A 17,786-nucleotide genomic window follows, 5' to 3' on the forward strand; every position below is an offset into this window, starting at 1 on the left:
TATCTCTCAGAAATTAGACAAGTCCTCTAATTTGATAAAATCTTTCAAACTGAAAGCCAATCTAAAGTACGTAAGAATACAGAGTTCACAATTTCTTCACGTCGGAAATACTGTTAAAGTGTAATAACTGTAAATATGAAAGATTTAGATCACTACAAGCATCTGGAGATGTACACAGGTGTTATTAATCTATTAGTTGGAAGACTAAGTAGCTGGCATTACGATAGTACTCTGTGTACAGGACTATTTTTTAAGCCCACCATTTGCAATTGATTACATGGACCATCTGTAACTGTCTGTGAATCATGTTAGAAGTTACCCCACTGACATTTATCGAACATTTGTCATGTAGGAAAATGTTTTGTATAGAAAAGTTGACACATAATGGCTTTCAGGTTTCACTAAATCAACTTCAGATTCCAGGCTATAGGTACAACCCACTGATGTGTATTATCCAGAAAAATATGGCTTATGATTCGATTAAAGAATACGGCCTCACTCCAAGCCCTCTGTGCGTAGACCAAAAGGTCTTTTGTTGACACCGAGGTGACTTTGCTCCTCCGTTTGTTCCCCTGGAACTATCTCGTGGGGGGGGGGGGGGGAGCTTCAAAAGTGGTGAGGAAAGAAAACGTGGGAGATACAGCTAAAAATGACGTGGGAGTAGCGGGTCGTGATCGGTCGGAGGCAGGGTATTTGCCCAGGGGGAAGAAACGCGAAAGGTCTGTTGAGCTTCTGGTGCACGGAGGAGTGGGGCTACTCTAGCTCGACGCGTACGCGCCACCTGTCAGACCAGAGGAGACGCTGGGGATGGAGAGGGGGGTGGGGAAGAGGGTGCCCCGGGCCCCGGAAAGAGGCGGCCGGCGGGTCTCGTCCTTCGAAGCGCTCCAATCCGGATGGTAGGGCGGTTAGGGAGGGGGAAAAGAGGGCGAGCTAGACCCGGAGGCCACAACACGTAACCTGCGAGATCAGGTTGGGAGACTGGGGGCGCTACCCCGCGCCCCTCCCCTGAGCCTCTCAGCTCCTCCTCCCAGACACGTGACCACAGCCGGCGGGTCTCCTCGCTCCCGCTGGGTAGCTCGCTCTGTTTCTTCCCTCCCGCCGCCTTGCCCTTCTTCTCCTCGGTTCCCATCCCTCCGCCCTCCCCCCACCTCCTTCCCCATGCCCCAATAGCGACTCGAGCTGCGAAGTGCCCGCCCCTCCGCCCTATTCTTCGTTTGTTCATTGGCTGAGGCCTCAAGGACGCGTCCCGAGGGCGGGTGGCAGCCATTGGTGGGATGAGCAATCCGAGTTCCCGGATGAGGGAACATTCTGCAGTATAAAGGGAGCGGGGAAGGCGGGAGACAGCGCAGTTTGAATCGCGGTGCGACGAAGGAGTAGGCGGTGGGATCTCGCTGGCTATCTGACTAGTCTTTTCTCTGCCTTGCTTGTTTGAGCTTCAGCAGAATTCGGAATGGTAAACTTCGCGGAAGCGCTCGCAGACTCCGCGGGTTTTTGCCGATGGGAGAAAAACCCGTTACACACGGGAGATGGGGGTGAAGTGGCGACGGTTGGGAACGCGCGGAGACAGGATTTGGAAGAGCGGGGGGGAGGTGTTTTGTCGGCGGCGAGCGGAGCAGCCTCCGATCTCGCGGCGGGCGGCGACGGTTGGGTGGCGCGCGCAGCGCCGCTGGGGGCCGGCGGGCGGACGGAGGCGCGCGGCCGCGGCGGGCGCGCAGCGGGGGGCGGGCGGGCGGGGTCGCCCTTGCAGCGCGCGGCTGGCCGGAGACCCCGGCTGGGCACGGGGCCGCGCTCGCGCCTGGGCCGCGCTGCGGTGGGGGAGGGGCACGCCGCCCTGGTAATCCTATATTCCCCGTTCCTTCTTCGCTCGCGGGCGTGTGCGCGCCGCAGGCTGGCGGTAAGGCTGGGAAGGACTCCGGAAAGGCCAAGACAAAGGCGGTTTCCCGCTCGCAGAGAGCCGGCTTGCAGGTCAGTGGTGGTTCGTGCAGTCCGGGAGCCGTGGTGTTTTTCTTTACTCCTCTTTTCTTGTTTATCTTCGGTCTAGACGGGCGTTTCGTCTTTGCGTGGGTGATGCGGTGTCGCGACTTGGTTTGCCGATACGATAAATATCGAAGGGGGGGGGGCGATCACGTGTGTCGATGCTGGGGCGCGTTGCTGCACCAGCGTCCATACCCCTTGCTTTGGCGCGCGTGTAATATTACCATCTTGGACGCTAACATCTTTGTGCATTTATGTTTGTGTGCTTAAAATTAAGTTCCCGGTGGGCCGTATTCATCGACACCTGAAATCTAGGACGACCAGTCATGGACGTGTGGGCGCGACTGCCGCTGTGTACAGCGCAGCCATCCTGGAGTACCTCACCGCAGAGGTAAATGGGTGTACGCTTTATAATCTGGAAAAGGTTTGGGGGGGTTGGGGGTGGCGACGAGTGGGAAGGAGGAAAGTGATGCAAGAAAAACTCCCAGGCTCTAAACGCGGCAAGAAGCTTCTGAGAACGCTAGAGGGGGCTGGTGTTCATTACGAGATCCTACTGAGCTTGGTTGAGTTTGCTGCTCTTGGAAATAAAATTGCGTGCCCCCTTTTCAAGTGTTGCCATTCAGGTAGGTAGTGGAGGAAGGCGACATTTGGTAGATGTATCTCCGTGAAGATTGGATTCTACCCCTTGGGCATTGGTCTTTAAGGAAAGTTAGAAGGAGATTGATTAGAATCTCCCTTGTAGGTACTTGAATTGGCAGGAAATGCATCAAAAGACTTGAAGGTAAAGCGTATTACTCCTCGTCACTTGCAACTTGCTATTCGTGGAGATGAGGAATTGGATTCTCTCATCAAGGCTACAATTGCTGGTGGTGGTATGTAAATACTAAATTTTACTCCTTTGGAGAAAACATTCTTCAGTTCTTAGTAGTAATTTCTAGTCCAGAAGTACTATTTTCACTGATCTTCATTGTGGTTGCATCATGAAATTTGGTTTATGTATATAACTGAATGAGTTTTTACATACTTGAGCTGTACATGTAAAGACACCTTCCAGGTTAAATGTCAAACTCTTGTTTTTAAGTATGGTGTGGTTTTTAAAATGTGTATATTAAAAAGTGGAATTAATCCCTGTCCCTTTCCTAGGTGTCATTCCACACATCCACAAATCTCTGATTGGGAAGAAAGGACAACAGAAGACTGTTTAAAGGATGCCTGGATTCCTTATTATCTCAGGACTCTAAATACTCTTAACAGCTGTCCAGTGTTGGTGATTCCAGTGGACTGTATCTCTGTGAAAAACACAATTTTGCCTTTTTGTAATTCTATTTGAGCAAGTTGGAAGTTTAATTAGCTTTCCAACCAACCAAATTTCTGCATTCGAGTCTTAACCATATTTAAGTGTTACTGTGGCTTCAAAGAAGCTATTGATTCTGAAGTAGTGGGTTTTGATTGAGTTGACTGTTTTTAAAAAACTGTTTGGATTTTAATTGTGATGCAGAAGTTATAGTAACAAACATTTGGTTTTGTACAGACATTATTTCCACTCCAGTGGATAAGCTCAATAAAGGTCATATCCCAAACTAGTTGTGTTTTAAATTTGCTTGATTGCAATAGGAATTCCTTTTTTTTTCTTTTTTTTTTGAGTAGGTATCTCCTACAACAGTAACCTAAGCATATTTCTTTTCTTGAAATTGAACTTGTAGATCAACCAAGTCAGAAGACCCAAGTATAATTTTTTTTTTTAATGTTATGTAATGAGCTATTAAAATTTTTTAAAAAGCCAGAAGCTGGAATGGGCCAAGTTGCTGCTGCTTAAGCTAAGCTTGACGGTCCCAGTTCAGATTGGCTGTGCCTGCTTTATGTGATGTCATTTCCCTGGTGGGCACTTGCTGTGGTGGATATGGGGAAGGAGAGGGCAGGTAAAGGAGGAAGTCCTGCGTTACAGCTACTTCCACAGAGCGAACTTTCAGTTTGGTCTTTGAAACGTGTTTTCTTAGGCTACAGTGTTTTGAAGTCTACTTGAATTAAATTTTCAGTAGTTAACCCTTTGGGAGGCCATGCTATTCCCATTCTTAAGAAGTATTTCTTTGTAAGTCCTGAGTTAGGTGTTTATTTGCATGCAAACAATAGCTTGAGTATTATTTTGGTTGAGTTGAATGGCTCATTTTGATACTTGCTTTGTGAGCAGTCCCTAATTTTTTTTTTTTTTTCTTATATGGAGGACATTACCAAGCAATAAGTAAGTGGTCCCTTTCCCCCCTTCAAAGAGACCAACGTGACATGGTTCAGCATTTCACCAGGGAATGTCCTGAAAATGGGAGAGGGGAGAAAACCCAACAAGTGGTTTATTTCTCTGATGGTGACACATTAAAAAGGTGGCTCCCGCCTTGTTTGGGTCATAAAGGATGAGGATTTGGGCTTTTCACGAGAAAAATTTGCGAAAAGTACAAACAAAGTGTCCACACCTTGTGGATGTACTGAGAGACAATTTAATGGAATATGGGTCAGAAAAATGGGGTGTAGCTGAAATAAAATAACCCATGGTTAGGACCAAACGAGGCTCTGATGCGCTTCTAAACACCTGTGCCGGAAGCGCTGCATAGGGACTGACAGCGCCAGTACTCACCTGACCGAAACCTCCCAAGGCTTAAGGGGGCCCAGAGGCGAGCCCTTCGATCCCTGGGAATTTTCCTGTAGGGAGCGTCCCCAGACCCCTCCGTCGCCCCGGCCGCCTGGAAGGCGGTTCCTGCCTGCGCTGGCCGCCCTGGGAGGTCAGGGGGCACGGCGCTGCCGAGGCGGGTGGCCGGGTCCCCTACCTCGGCGCAGTCCCCCGGCGGGCAGCGGGGCTGGTATCGCCCGCCTCCCCTCCCAACCCCGAAGTTGGTCGGCTCCGAGCCTGCCGGCGCAGCGCACGGATAGGGGAGTCCGCACCGACGTCCAGGCCCGGGAGCTCGGTCCGGGGGCCCGGAGGGATGCGACTCGCGTTGTAGCGGCCCGCGGGGGGCGGGGAGGCCGCCGTGAGGAGGCGGAGCCGAGAGCCCGCCAGTCCGCCGGGGCCGCCGCCACGGTCCTCTGCTCTCCTCCCCGCTCGCCACCGCACGCCCCCACCCCGGGCCGGCTCGCCTCCATCGCGGCCGCGGCTTCCGTCCTCCGTAGCTGCGCCGCTGGAGGAAACGGAAGAAAGCGCAAGCCATGGAGGGGAACCGGGATGAGGCGGAGAAATGTGTCGAGATCGCCCGGGAGGCCCTGAACGCCGGCAACCGCGAGAAGGCCCAGCGCTTCCTGCAGAAGGCGGAGAAGCTCTACCCACTGCCCTCGGCCCGCGGTGAGGCCCTCGGTGTCCCTTCCCTACCTGCCGGGTCCCCAGGCCGCCGTGTAGCCCGCCCCCGCCCCCACCATCGCCCCTCCGGGAACCGGCGGGGGGGCCCCGGCCTCCCAGATCCCGCCGCAAGGCCCCCGGGGGGAGCATCCCGACACACCCCCGCCCCTGCCCCGACTGTCCCGGGCTGGGCCGGGCCGGGCCTGGGATGGGCTCCCGGAGATTCCCTCTGCACCAGCTTGCCTTCGAGATGCCGGCTCTCAGCTGACTGGCGAGTGTTGCCGGTACCCCGGTCCGTTCTGTAAAGACTAGCTTCATTCTTCTAGGAGATTTGTCCGTCTTACCTGAGTCGGGCGTTATATATGGATGTTTGGTTGTGTGGCCCCCCTGCCACTGCATCCTCACCCCCAGATAAGGCCTAGGCCCCTAATGAGGTGAGGAATGGGGAACTCTAGTGGCTAACGTACAGGTCTCGGTTCCACCACCTCTGGGGTAGAACACTGTTTTCCAAAGCAAACATTTCGAATACCTGAGATGACACTGCTTTTCCCTAGTCGAGAGTTTCTTTAGAAGAGAGGAGCACAAATTTGGCAAGAATGATAGTCAGCAATGTTTTCCTAAATAGTATCTGATTTGGTAACACCATCATTCTCGATAAATGAGGCAAATCACTAAGGAATAGCGTACTGGACTGACTTTAGTTGAATTCGCTCTGTTCATGTCCTGCTCTGCAGGCTTTAAAGTAGTAACAATAGCCAGCATTTATTGAGCACTTAAAAAGTGCCAGGACTTGTGCCTAGTGTTTTATATGAATTGTTTCATTTACTTCTCAATCCTATGTAGAGGTGAAATTCATTTGACCAGGTTTACCCATGTGTAAACAGACTTTTTGATGAATGAATGAATGAATGAATGAATGAATGAAAGTATTTTACCCAAGGTCACAGAGTAATTAGTAGCAAAGTCATAATAGTACTTGAGCTTTCCAGCTGCAAAAATCCTTTAAATACTCTGCTCTATTTTCTTGCCAATAGGATACTGTTTCACTCGAGGCCCAAGGTATTTCCAGGTTAAAAAATTATTGATAAGTTAGAACTCGAGGCTGTTTTATTGTTTTATCAATTTTTTTACATTGTTGAAGCCTTTGTATTCTTTGCTTTCCTCATTTTCTTTACATTCCTGTTGAATACTGTACTGGGGAGGACAGGAAAAGGAAGTGAAAGAAAAAGGAATTAATATTTTTTTAAGTGTGGTAAAAATATATAATAAAAGTAAGTACTTAACCATTTTTGAATGTACAGTTCAGTAGTATTAACCATTTTCATACTGCTGTGTAACAGATCTCCAGAAGTTTTTCATCTTACAGAACTAAAATTCTGTGCCAATGAAAACAACTCCCCATTTTCTCTGCCTGCTAGCCCGTCACAACACCGTTCTTTATTTTTAAAACTTGACTACTTTAGATACCTTATATAAGTGAAATCATACAGTATTTGTCTTTTTTGACTGCCTTATTTCCCTTAGCATAATGTCCTTTGAATACATGTTGTACCATGTGATGTGATTTCCTTTTTTAAGGCTGTATAATATTTCATTCACACACACACACACACACACACACACACACACACACATTTTCATTATCCATTCATCCGCCAATAGACATTTAGGGTGTTTTTATATCTTGGTGTTGTGAATAATGCTGTTGTGAACATATGTGGGGAAGTATCTCTCTTCAAGTTTTTCTTGTTTTCATTTCTTTCCGATATATACCCAGAAATGGGATTGCTTGATCATATTGGTAATTCTGTTTTTAAGTTTTTGAAGAATTACTATACTGTTTTCCGTAGCAGTTGCACCATTTTACATTCCCACCAGCAGTGAGCAAGAGTTCCAGTTTTTCTGCATCATCACCAAAATTTATTTTGTTTGTTTTTGATGTTAGCCATCTTAAAAAGTGTGAGGTGATATCTCATTGTGGTTTTGATTTGCATTTCTTTAATGATTAGTGATGTTGAGCATGTTTTTATGTTTGTTGGCTTGTTTATATCATCTTGGAGAAATGTCTATTTAAGTCCTTTGCCCGTTTTTTAATTGGGTTATTTGTTTTGTTGTTGAATTGTAGGAGTTCCTTATATATTCTGGATGTTAACCTCTTATCAGAGGTATGATTCACACACTGTTTTCTCCCATTCTGTAGGAAATCTTATTGTGTCCTTTGATGTACAGAAGTTAAGTTTGATGTAGTCTCGTTTGTCTATTTTTGCTTTTATCGCCTGTGCTTTTGGTGTCGTATCCAAGAAATCATTTTCCAGAGTTAAAATTTTTGCATACCGTATGGATACATGATTTCATTTTAGTCATTATCTAGTCCTAGAGGGACAGTTTTGACATTAAGCAAGTAACCCTTAAGACAATACCTTGGCATTTGAAAGCTCATCTCCTCCACCTACTAGTTTGTAACGTTAATCTTGGGCAAGTAGGATAACCTCGCTAGCCTTTGGCATTTTCATCTGCAAAATGGGACAATAATGTACCAATTTCTTAGGGCTGTTGTGAGGATTAAAAGAGTTAATACACATGGAAAGCATTTGACAGTAACCTCTCAGGTGGTTCAGTATCATTTCTATTTAACAAATGTGAGGCTCTGAGAAGCTTTAAACTTTTAGCCTGTCATTTTTATATAACCAATTTGAGGTTTTTGTTATTTGTTGAATGCTTCATTGAGAAACTTTATTCTTTGACTGTTTGTTGTCATTGTTGTTTTAAGTAAGCTCTCTGCCCAACTTGGGACTTGAGCTCACAAGCCGGAGATCAAGAGTTGCATAATCTACCAACTGAGCCAGCCAGGAGCCCCTATCAGATAAGCAATTTGAATCAGTCTGCTAAAGGATACTGTAAGATCTCAAAGCACAACACAATTTTTGCTCTTAAAAACATGAATATAGAAAAAATTAAGAAAAATAACGGTGAAAATTAGTAGTACAATGCCTTGTAGAGACAGTATGTGATTACCAAGTAAAGTGATAGGTTACGGTTGTGGTGTAGTCTGAAAACCTTAGTTCAGATGCAGACTTTGCCTCTGACAGTTTTGTAACCTGGGACAAGTTACTTAGCATCTCTAAGCCTTGTTTAGTTATATGTGAAATGAAGATTTCATCACAGGGTCAATGTGAGCATTAGCTGAAATAAAGTTATGCACAAATACTTAGCAAAGTGTATGTTACATAAAATGTTCTCAGAAGAGGTTTATTGGAATCATTTAAGAATTTAGGGGAGGGAAAGGTCTAGAACATTTGTGTAAGTCCTGAGAAAATATTTAATGTAGAAAGAAATTGAAGCTGTCAGTTAAAATGAAATTTTAAAGTGTTATCCCTGAATTTCCCTTTGCTCAACTACCGTGAAACTCTTATAACTCAGAGTTTTGACTACAGGTTTCTCTGGATGTGTTTTCATACTAAGACAGATAAAGGAAAACATTGCATTTTGACTTCTGTTATTCTTATACAGTGAATGGGAAAATGTGAGACTAAATTCTAAGTAAATTCCAGAATTTTTATTCTCTTTACATTTTATTTTTGCCAGGTGAGCAGTCTGATTGATAAAACACTTTGAAAAATTGGCAAGAATTTTCCTTGAGGAAAAACTTGATCTTCAAATGGATCTAGGGCATTATTGCTTTCTATGTTTTTCATTGAGGTTATTATTTTATGGATCATTTATTGCAGTGGACTTCTAAGTGAAATGAGTTTTATAAATATCCAAATATTTTCATACTGTGAATTTAATTTATGTTCAAAAGGATTGATATGTAATGACTACTACATAGGAAATGTACATATTCTGGAAAAATAATTTCAGCAGGCAGAAAAGTAAATTACATTTTAGTTTCTTAAGCTGTATATTTGTTGAATTATTGATATATTTGGACTTGCACAGAGGGATACAATCTCACTGTTTTAACGCTTTACGTTGCTGTTTACTTAGCATTAACTTTCATGTTTCATACTAATCGGGGGGCAATTTTTAGTATAGATTTGTTTGAGGAGGGTTTTATTTGGAGAAAAGTATTTTGATTGTTTTTAAGAATTTCTTAGTAATTTGAACCAAATGGTGGCCTGCAACTTCAAAAAAGGCCATCCTGTGTCTGCTTTAATGAGTGGGTACTCATGTGTGATTTGCAACATCTCTCGGCACTATAACAATTAAAATAGTCCTCTGTTTTTCCCTCATGTGAGAGATATGTGTGTAGATTTCTCCTTTCTTTTGCTACGTTATTTTAAAATTTAAATCTAATAAAAAATTCAAAGTTCTGTTCCTCTTTTGTTACTTAAAATAGTAAAATAAAGCTTTTTAAACTGTCATTACACATCTGGAGTATTAGCCAACCTATTCCTTTTAAGGCAATTCCATTTTCTTTCTATTTCTGACTTAATTAAAATTTAGTGACAAGTACAGATTATACATCCAGAACAATTATTTCAGTAACATTGAATTAAGTGTTATAAAATGATTTCCAAATTTCAGCTAATAGCCAACTGTTTCAGACAGTATAGTTAAGGAAAGAATACTAGGTTTGGTTTTGAACCTTAATTTAATAGTTGTGTGACCTTGCATATGTGACTATCTTTTAGAGCCTGAATTTCTTCATCTATAAAATGGGGTTACATTTATCCTAACAAAAAGGATCTTACAGTAGTATCCTTTAGCAGACTGATTCAAATTGCTTATCTTTATCAGCTATAAATTGGGGATACATTTATCCTTACGGAGTCCACACTTCTTTGTAGCTGGGGAGACCATGAAAAATAAGACAAAAAGCCCTTGTCCTCTTAGAGCTTCCATTCTAGAGGAATGAAATATAAAGTATCTGCTGTACTAATAGCAGCTCAATTCCTGTCATTCGCCTTTTCTTTGTGGAAACTTAGTTATCTCATCTGTAATTTTCACAGGATTATTTTAAGGATAGTATGTTATTAAGTGCTGTAAGAATGTCATGTATTATTACTATGGCAAAAGTATTTGGATACTGCCTCGGAGTCAACAGTATATTATTTATCTCTTTTCTGTCATTTTTAGTGACCTCGAGTACAAAATAATTGCTTTAAGTTAAGATTACTCTCAATTTATTTTTATTTAAAAAAAATTTTTTTTGATGTTTTATTTTTTATTTTTGAGACAGAGAGAGACAGAGCATGAACAGGGGAGAGTCAGAGAGAGAGGGAGACACAGAATCTGAAGCAGGCTCCAGGCTCTGAGCTGTCAGCACAGAGCCCGACGGGGGGCTCGAACTCACGTACCGCGAGATCGTGACCTGAGCCGAAGTCAGACACTCAACCGACTGAGCCACCCAGGCGCCCCAAGATTATTCTCCATTTAGATTCAATTATTCATTCCATGCTTAGTTAACATGTGGTTCTCCCTGTGTTGCTGCATTCTTTCCTTGTGCTGTGCTGTGTATATAGCTGTCCTTTTCCTAGATTAAAAAGTCCTTTGCCATCAGGAACCATTTTAATCTTTATTCAGTTTTTTACCTCCTCAGTACCTGATAGTGTTTGTTTTGGCATATATAAGCCAGTATTTTCTGGAGTGATAACCTGTTTATTTAACTTTATTTCCTTCAATAAAGATGATTTGCTGAATAAGTAATTAAATAAAAATCTTATAGCTGTAAGGCTTATCATGATAATGTATTCACAAATGAAGCTTTTCAATAATTGGGTAAGTGTGCAAAAATGTATATATAAAAATTGTCACTAGCAAAATTTGGAAAGAGTATAAATGTTCATCAGTGGAAATTGATTAAATCACATTGCTCTCATATACTGTGCACCTACTAAAAATGATAATATGCCTCAGTAATTTTCCACCCACTGATCCCTTCACCCTGCTTATTGGCCATAAATCCCCAGCAGTCTTTGCTGAGTTTGGAGTTAAGCCTGATCACTCTCCTATTGCAATAGTCCTGCATAAGACCTTAAAAAAAAAAAAAAAAAAAAAGTGAACCAATATTTATTGCTATAAAATGAAACACAGGGATGGCTGTCAGTCTGTTAAGCGTCCAACTTGGGCTCAGGTCATGATCTCACAGTTTGTGAGTTCAAGCCCTGCCTCCGGCCCTGTGCTGATAGCTCAGAGCCTGCGGCCTGCTTCAGATTCTGTGTCTCCCTCTCTTTGCCCCTCCCCTCCCCTGCGTTCGCTCGCGCTCTGTCTCAAAAATATGCAGCAAAAACTAAAATGAAAAACATGATGTATTATAAATTAAATAAAGGTAAGCTATAAACGTAGATTATTCTAATTTTGTTTAAATAGGTATAAAAACTCGACAGTTAACTAGAGTAATTAGAATTAAATATATCAGAATGGTTGAGTGATTTTTTTGTGTGTGGGATTTATAAGTGATTTTTACTTTGTTATGTCTTTTTTGATGAGCTGAGAAACATTACTTTTATAATCACAAATAAAAGCTGTTTCTAGTTTGTGAAGAGGAGGGAAAACATCCATTTGTTTTTCAAATTATGTATTTTTATTTTTAGATTTAGCTAATTATGGACACTCTACATAACAGGTGTGCAGTAGAAACTTATGAAACACAAACATATCTTGGTTCTTCAATTTTGGCTTATTTATGTAAACATTTTTAATATTGTTTATTTACTTTTTTACTTGTCTTTAATATGAAGTATACTTAAATTAAATGCAGATTCCATCAGGGGTGCCTGGGTGACTCAGTTGATTAAGCATCCGACTTCAGCTCAGGTCATGATCTCCCAGTTCATGAGTTCAAGCCCTGTGTCAGGCTCTGTGCTGATAGCTTGTAGCCTGGAGCCTCCTTCGGATTCTGTGTCTCCCTCTGTCTGTCCCTCCTCCACTCAAACTCTGTCTCTCTCTCAAAAATAAACATTAAAAAAACTTTTAAAACATGCAGATTCCATCAAAACCCCAAAAGCAAAGCAATAGGTGTGGAAAGTGAAGGCATAAAATGATGTTGTATAGTTTTGAAAACAAAAGTGAATGTAATCTGGTGTATAAGTACTGTATCTGCCCAACTAATTGCACATTATTGCAGATGAAATCTCATGTGATAGCTAAGAAAAATCAGATATGTTCTAAATTCTGACAGTATTTGAACTGAATCATATTACCTTCTCTGGCATTGGTTCCAGAGATTATTAATACAGAAAACCTTACTGATTCCATTTTTAAGATGCCAAAAGTGGATATTGAGACCCAGAGGTAATGGAACTTGTCCAAATTTTCACTCTTTGGAGTCAAAGAATGTTGGGTGTGAGTGCATTTACACATGTAGCCATTGTTAAGCAGAGCCCCTATGCATGACATCGTAGAAAAATTTTCAGTATCATAAAACTGTTGAAAATAAAAAACAGTGGTGTGATCCTGCTTTAGCAATACTCAGCATCTATTAACATGGAAGGTGTCCAGAAACACACTGGAAGAGTATTTTTGTGCTAAGAAGGAAAGGGAATGTGCAGATAACGTCTAACTTGCATGCATAGGGACTTTGTGTCCACCTGTAAATACTAAACACATAAAACCATTTTCATATCTGGCTCCACAAGTTTTAAAAAATAATTTCTTCATTTATTAGCTCAACTATTTCTATAAAGAGATATTTCCCCTTACCTCTCTTAGGGTTACACAGTAGTGTAGTTCATACAGGAAAGACCAGATAAGTGCTTGATTGCTTTTATTAGTTTTCAAGAAAAGGAGTTGGTTCCCTTTGTTTTCTCCAAAAGCAGCTAATTGGCACAGTTGACCCTGGAACAACATGGGTTTGAACTGTGTGGACCCATTAATCAAATTTTTTTTCGATAAATATAGGATAGTACTGTAAATGTATTTTCTCTTCCTTAATTTTCTTAGTAATGTTTTTTCTCTGGATTTTTTTTTTTGTAAGAATAAAGTATATAGTACATACAACATACAACATATATATTACTTAATTATTTATGTTATCAGTGAGACTTCCTTCCAACCAATAGTAGGGTATTAGTAGTTAGGTTTTCAGAGAGTCAAAGTTACACAGAGTTTTTTTTTTTTTTTTTTTTTTTTAAGTTTATTTATTTTGAGAAAGAGAGAGAGAGCATGAGTGCAAGTGGGAGAGGGGCAGAGAGAGAGAATCCCAAGCAGGCTCCACGCTGTCAGTGCAGGGCCTGACTTGGGGTTCAAACTCACAAACCCAACCTAAAAATCGTGAGATCATGGCCTGTGCTGAAATCAAGAGTCAGATGCTTAAATGACTGAGCCGCTCAGGCACCCCTATGCAGGTATTTTTAACTGCATGTGGATTGGTGCCCCTAACTGCTGGGTTGTTCAAGGGTCAGCTGTATTTCTTAGGTCTTTGGCCAGTAGGGAGCCCCTTTAGATTAGCTCCTGAGTATAGATTCCCAATAGTCTTTAATAGTTTTTTTGCCGTTTGGTATAACAATGTTTCAGTCTCTTCTTATACTTTTTCTGTAATAGATCTGGAATCAATTATATCTCCAAAAGCCCTTGTTTCTTTTAGTGGAAAATGGTGTTTCAACATTACAATCTGGCACTAAGGATGCTGTAGCTACTAGATTGTTCAGTGTTTCTGGGCTATTTCAGTGTACAGACTAGGAAATAACTTTTTTTTTATTTTTTAATTTTTAAAAAAATTTTTTTTTAACGTTTATTTATTTTTGAGACAGAGAGAGACAGAGCATGAACGGGGGAGGGGCATAGAGAGAGGGAGACACAGAATCTGTAACAGGCTCCAGGCTCTGAGCGGTCAGCACAGAGCCCGACGCGGGGCTCGAACTCACAGACCGCGAGATCATAACTTTTTTTTTAAATTAAAACAGCTTATGAGTTTATGCTGTTACTTGTCATTCAAATTAAGCACTTTGGCATGTTAAACTTCTCTAGATTGTATTTCTTTCTTTATCTCTTTCTTTCTTTCTTTCTTTCTTTCTTTCTTTCTTTCTTTCTTTCTCTTTCTCTTTCTTCCTCCCTCCTTCCCCCTTCTTCCTTCCTTCCTTCCTTCCTTCCTTGTATTTCTATCTCTTTTCTTCCACAATGGTAATACTTGTTTTCAACGCCATGGCAAATGATAGAATGTGTCATGATTATTTTTTTGCTTTTGGCTACATCATATATATAATAGTTTCAGAATAGCATTACCAACACTACTCCACTAATACAATTATTGAAGACAAGTAAATTGTTTTGCATATACTCTCCCCATTTTAAGTTGTTTTTTTTTTAATTTTGAAATAATTAAAAATTTCTAGAAAAGTCACAAGAGTATTATAGACTTCCCTTGTGTATTTCACTCAGGCTTCCTATTTGATAAAACTTACTACGTTTGCTTTATCTTGCCCTTCCTTTGTTCTTCCCAGCTATCTCCCCCCTCCCCACGCATATAGGCACAATTTGTTCTGACTATATTTTTTCCTGAACCAATTAAAAGTAAGTTGTGGACATGAAGTCCTGTTACTCCTCAGTAATTCAATGTATATTTTCTAAGGCAAGGACACTCTTACCACTGAATATAACCACTGAATAACCATCAAATTAATGACTGAGCTACCCAAATGCCCCTGGTTAATGCTAATTTTGATCGCTTGTTTGAGTTCGTGATTGTCAGGTCTCTCTATTTGAAACTTCTCTTTCTTTTCCCCTTTGTAATTAATAAATATTTTATAGGAAAATACTTTGAAACTGTGTAAATGTCCTGTCCCCCAGCAAACTCTCACCAACTCCTTTTAGCATCCATTGATGAGTGTTTCTTTAGTGTCTTATGGTTGGCAAATGGTAGTTTTCTAATTCTGTCATTCTTTCTGTAATTTATTAGTTGACATCAATTTTACTTATTAGTTTGGATTCATGGTTTCTTATTTAATCCATTACTATCATTTTTAATTTCGGCAGAAGGAACCCCTTCAAGCTGACTCCTGTGTCTTTTTGACATGTCTTCGTCATTCTTTGAGCTTCCTTACTCTCTGGCACAAAAAAATTTTCAGGCTCACTTTTTATTTTATTGCCCTGGGAATCAGCTATTTCTCCAAGGAGCTCTAATTATTTTTAGTGGACAATGGTACTTGGAAACTAAGATATACACACTAGATAGGCTCCTTGCTACAAAGGTGTCATTGCTTTTAGATCCTCTCAGTAGACAGAGGTAGGAAATACATGTTTGTATGAATATATGTACGTGTATGTAAATCTCTGTGTTATATGTGTTTGTATGTGGGCATATGCACATTTATAGTAATTTAATCTTTATTAATTTTGATATTTGTTTAAGACTCCCAAGCCTGCCTTTGCAGTCCACCAGAGTTCATTTTAGCCTTCTCCATTTCTATATTTGTAATTCCATTCTCTGACAGTGAGAAATGTGACTCCTGTTATCTTCAGTATACTTATTTGTTCATTTTCCCCTATATTTAATGAGTTGCCTCCTTAACCCCTTTGGGGCAGGCCCTATCAATCTCAGCCATGTTTTTGGCTATACCTGCTTCTTGATTCCAATAAACTTCCTTTGTCCCGGCTTCAGCTGCCAAATGGTAGAGAAGGGAAGGGAAGAGAAGACCAATAATTTGTTTTTTCAGGTAAGAAAGCTGTTCAGTTGATTTTACTAGAATATATTTGGGTGTTGGTTATTTTGGGTCACATATTCTTGAATATGTGATTTGCCCTTTCAGTCAGTTAAGCATCCAACTCTGGATGCTGGCTCAGGTCATAATATCACAGTTCGTGGGACTGAGCCCTGCATTGGGCTCTGCTGCTGACAGCACAGAGCCTGCTTAGGATCCTCTCTCCTCCCCTCTCTCTCCCCCGCTTACGCTTGCTCTCTGTCTCTCAAAATAAATAAATAAACATTAAAAAATAAAGTAAGATAAGCTCTTACAGGCATAGAAACTCCAGTCACTGCAAACTCTCAAAACTAGTCAGTGAAAAATCTCGTCCAGAACAAAGCCATACTGAGAACCTGATGGGAACAGGACCCAACTGAAGAGAGCAGGGGCAATAGAAGAAATTAGTAATTCCAGATAAAGAGGGGAAAGAGAAAGGAGTGAAGAGATCTTATATAGCAAGGAGCCGTATTTTCAAACATTACCCAAAAACTGGAGAAGGATCTCTGTGTATTTAGAAAAGCTAACTACCCTAACATAAAAATGACTTTAAAAAATGAGTATAAAAAAATGATAGAACTGAAACTTGATACAAAGTTATTGTGAGAAAAAAAAAGCAAATAGGAATAAAATAAATCTCTAAAGACAAAGAAAATACACCACAAAGACTTGCCAACAAAACAGGTAAATGCTATACACCAGTACTTCAAAACAAGCTGAAAAGACTAAAAAGTTACAAACAATATGAAAGTACACCATAAATTAGAATTAGAACCGCCAAAATTATTCATTCAGAGCTTAGATGATAAAACTCAGGAAAGAATAAGAATGAAAAGAAAAAAAATCAATTCAAAAAAGAAGACTAGAAGAAAAATTAATAAACTACAGTTAATGTTGTGTAAGCAAAAGAGAGTATTAAAAGGAGGAAAAATTTTAAAAAAATTAGAAAAAATGGCAAATACTGAAAACAGTTAAAGGACATCCAACAAACATATAATAGGAGTCCTGAAAAAAAAGAAAAATAAAGCAAGGGAATAAAGCCAATAAAACAATAATTAGAGAAAACATTTCTGATAAAAAAATCTAAAACCATAAATGAAAGGCACCCCATATGCCTGTAGGAGTTTAGTGTTGATCCTGTCACTCATATGCTACTGTAGTGAGCAAAACTCATTCTTTTTTACACACTTTCCTCAGTTTTGTCTTATGTGTTGTAATATAGAAAGTCCCTGTAAGTTATTTTGGAGTTCTTTTGTTCTGTGGACTAGCAAATGTCCCGTTAACACCAATGGCAACACCCACACAGATCTTGTAGCTGTTGGTGGTTCGTCCCTCCCTTCTGGTATTTGGGGATTTTGTGTATGAGGTTTTGATTTTGCTATCTAATTGCTCAGACTTTATGAGGGAATTGGCAGAGATTTAAAAGTTTTAGCTGCTGTTACATCCTTCTTCCCAGAATTCTCACAAAATTTTTCCCATTTAAAAGTTGTGAACCCCTAATCTCCAGACCATGCTGGCTTCTGCACTCAGTGTTAACATTATGATGCATTAAATACAAACTAAACTATAGTTAACAATTAACTATATAACATGTGTTACACTTGTCTTGTTAGTAACTAATAGGTTGGTGTCTAAGAACTTTTTTGTATTGTCTAAAGCTAGATATTATAAAAACTGAATTTCTTATGTATTTACTCTTGAATGCATTAACTAGGGAAAAGATACATTGAAAGAAGTACTCATATATACAAAATATGAATGGGGCGCCTGGGTGGCTTAGTTGGTTAAGTGTCTGACTTCAGCTCAGGTCATGATCTCCCAGTTTGTGAGTTCGAGCCCCATGTTGGTCTCTGTGCTCGTAGCTCAGAGCCTGG

The 17,786-nt window shown here is 40.9% G+C and overlaps 2 protein-coding genes across 4 annotated transcripts in view; both read left to right on the forward strand.

The window, feature by feature from the left end:
• Positions 1-1,300: 1,300 nt before the first annotated feature.
• Positions 1,301-3,557, forward strand: LOC109247286 (histone H2A.Z). The gene is made up of 5 exons (XM_019415789.2): positions 1,301-1,453; positions 1,888-1,965; positions 2,252-2,365; positions 2,717-2,846; positions 3,118-3,557. Exons 1-5 carry the CDS (start codon positions 1,451-1,453, stop codon positions 3,177-3,179), a joined length of 387 nt encoding a protein of 128 aa, XP_019271334.1. The 5' UTR covers positions 1,301-1,450; the 3' UTR covers positions 3,180-3,557.
• A 1,481-nt stretch (positions 3,558-5,038) lies between these two features.
• Positions 5,039-17,786, forward strand: part of DNAJB14 (DnaJ heat shock protein family (Hsp40) member B14) — a 45,951-nt gene continuing 33,203 nt past the window's right edge. For 2 of the 3 annotated variants that reach the window (XM_019415761.2, XM_019415770.2), the window contains exon 1: positions 5,039-5,299. In XM_019415761.2, the coding sequence (XP_019271306.1) occupies positions 5,167-5,299 (133 nt within the window). In that variant the 5' untranslated portion in view covers positions 5,039-5,166. The remainder of the gene's footprint in view (positions 5,300-17,786) is intronic. The other variant, XM_019415777.2, reaches the window with a different exon arrangement.

This window comes from Panthera pardus, unplaced genomic scaffold, assembly GCF_024362965.1.
Source record: "Panthera pardus isolate Hobbes unplaced genomic scaffold, ASM2436296v1 HiC_scaffold_13, whole genome shotgun sequence".
Classification (NCBI taxonomy): domain Eukaryota; kingdom Metazoa; phylum Chordata; class Mammalia; order Carnivora; family Felidae; genus Panthera; species Panthera pardus.

Coding starts and splice junctions, on each gene's coding strand:
- LOC109247286 (XM_019415789.2), top strand. Junction 2,366..2,716: donor TGGAGTACCTCACCGCAGAG/GTAAATGGGTGT, acceptor TCTCCCTTGTAG/GTACTTGAATTGGCAGGAAA. Junction 2,847..3,117: donor GGCTACAATTGCTGGTGGTG/GTATGTAAATAC, acceptor TCCCTTTCCTAG/GTGTCATTCCACACATCCAC.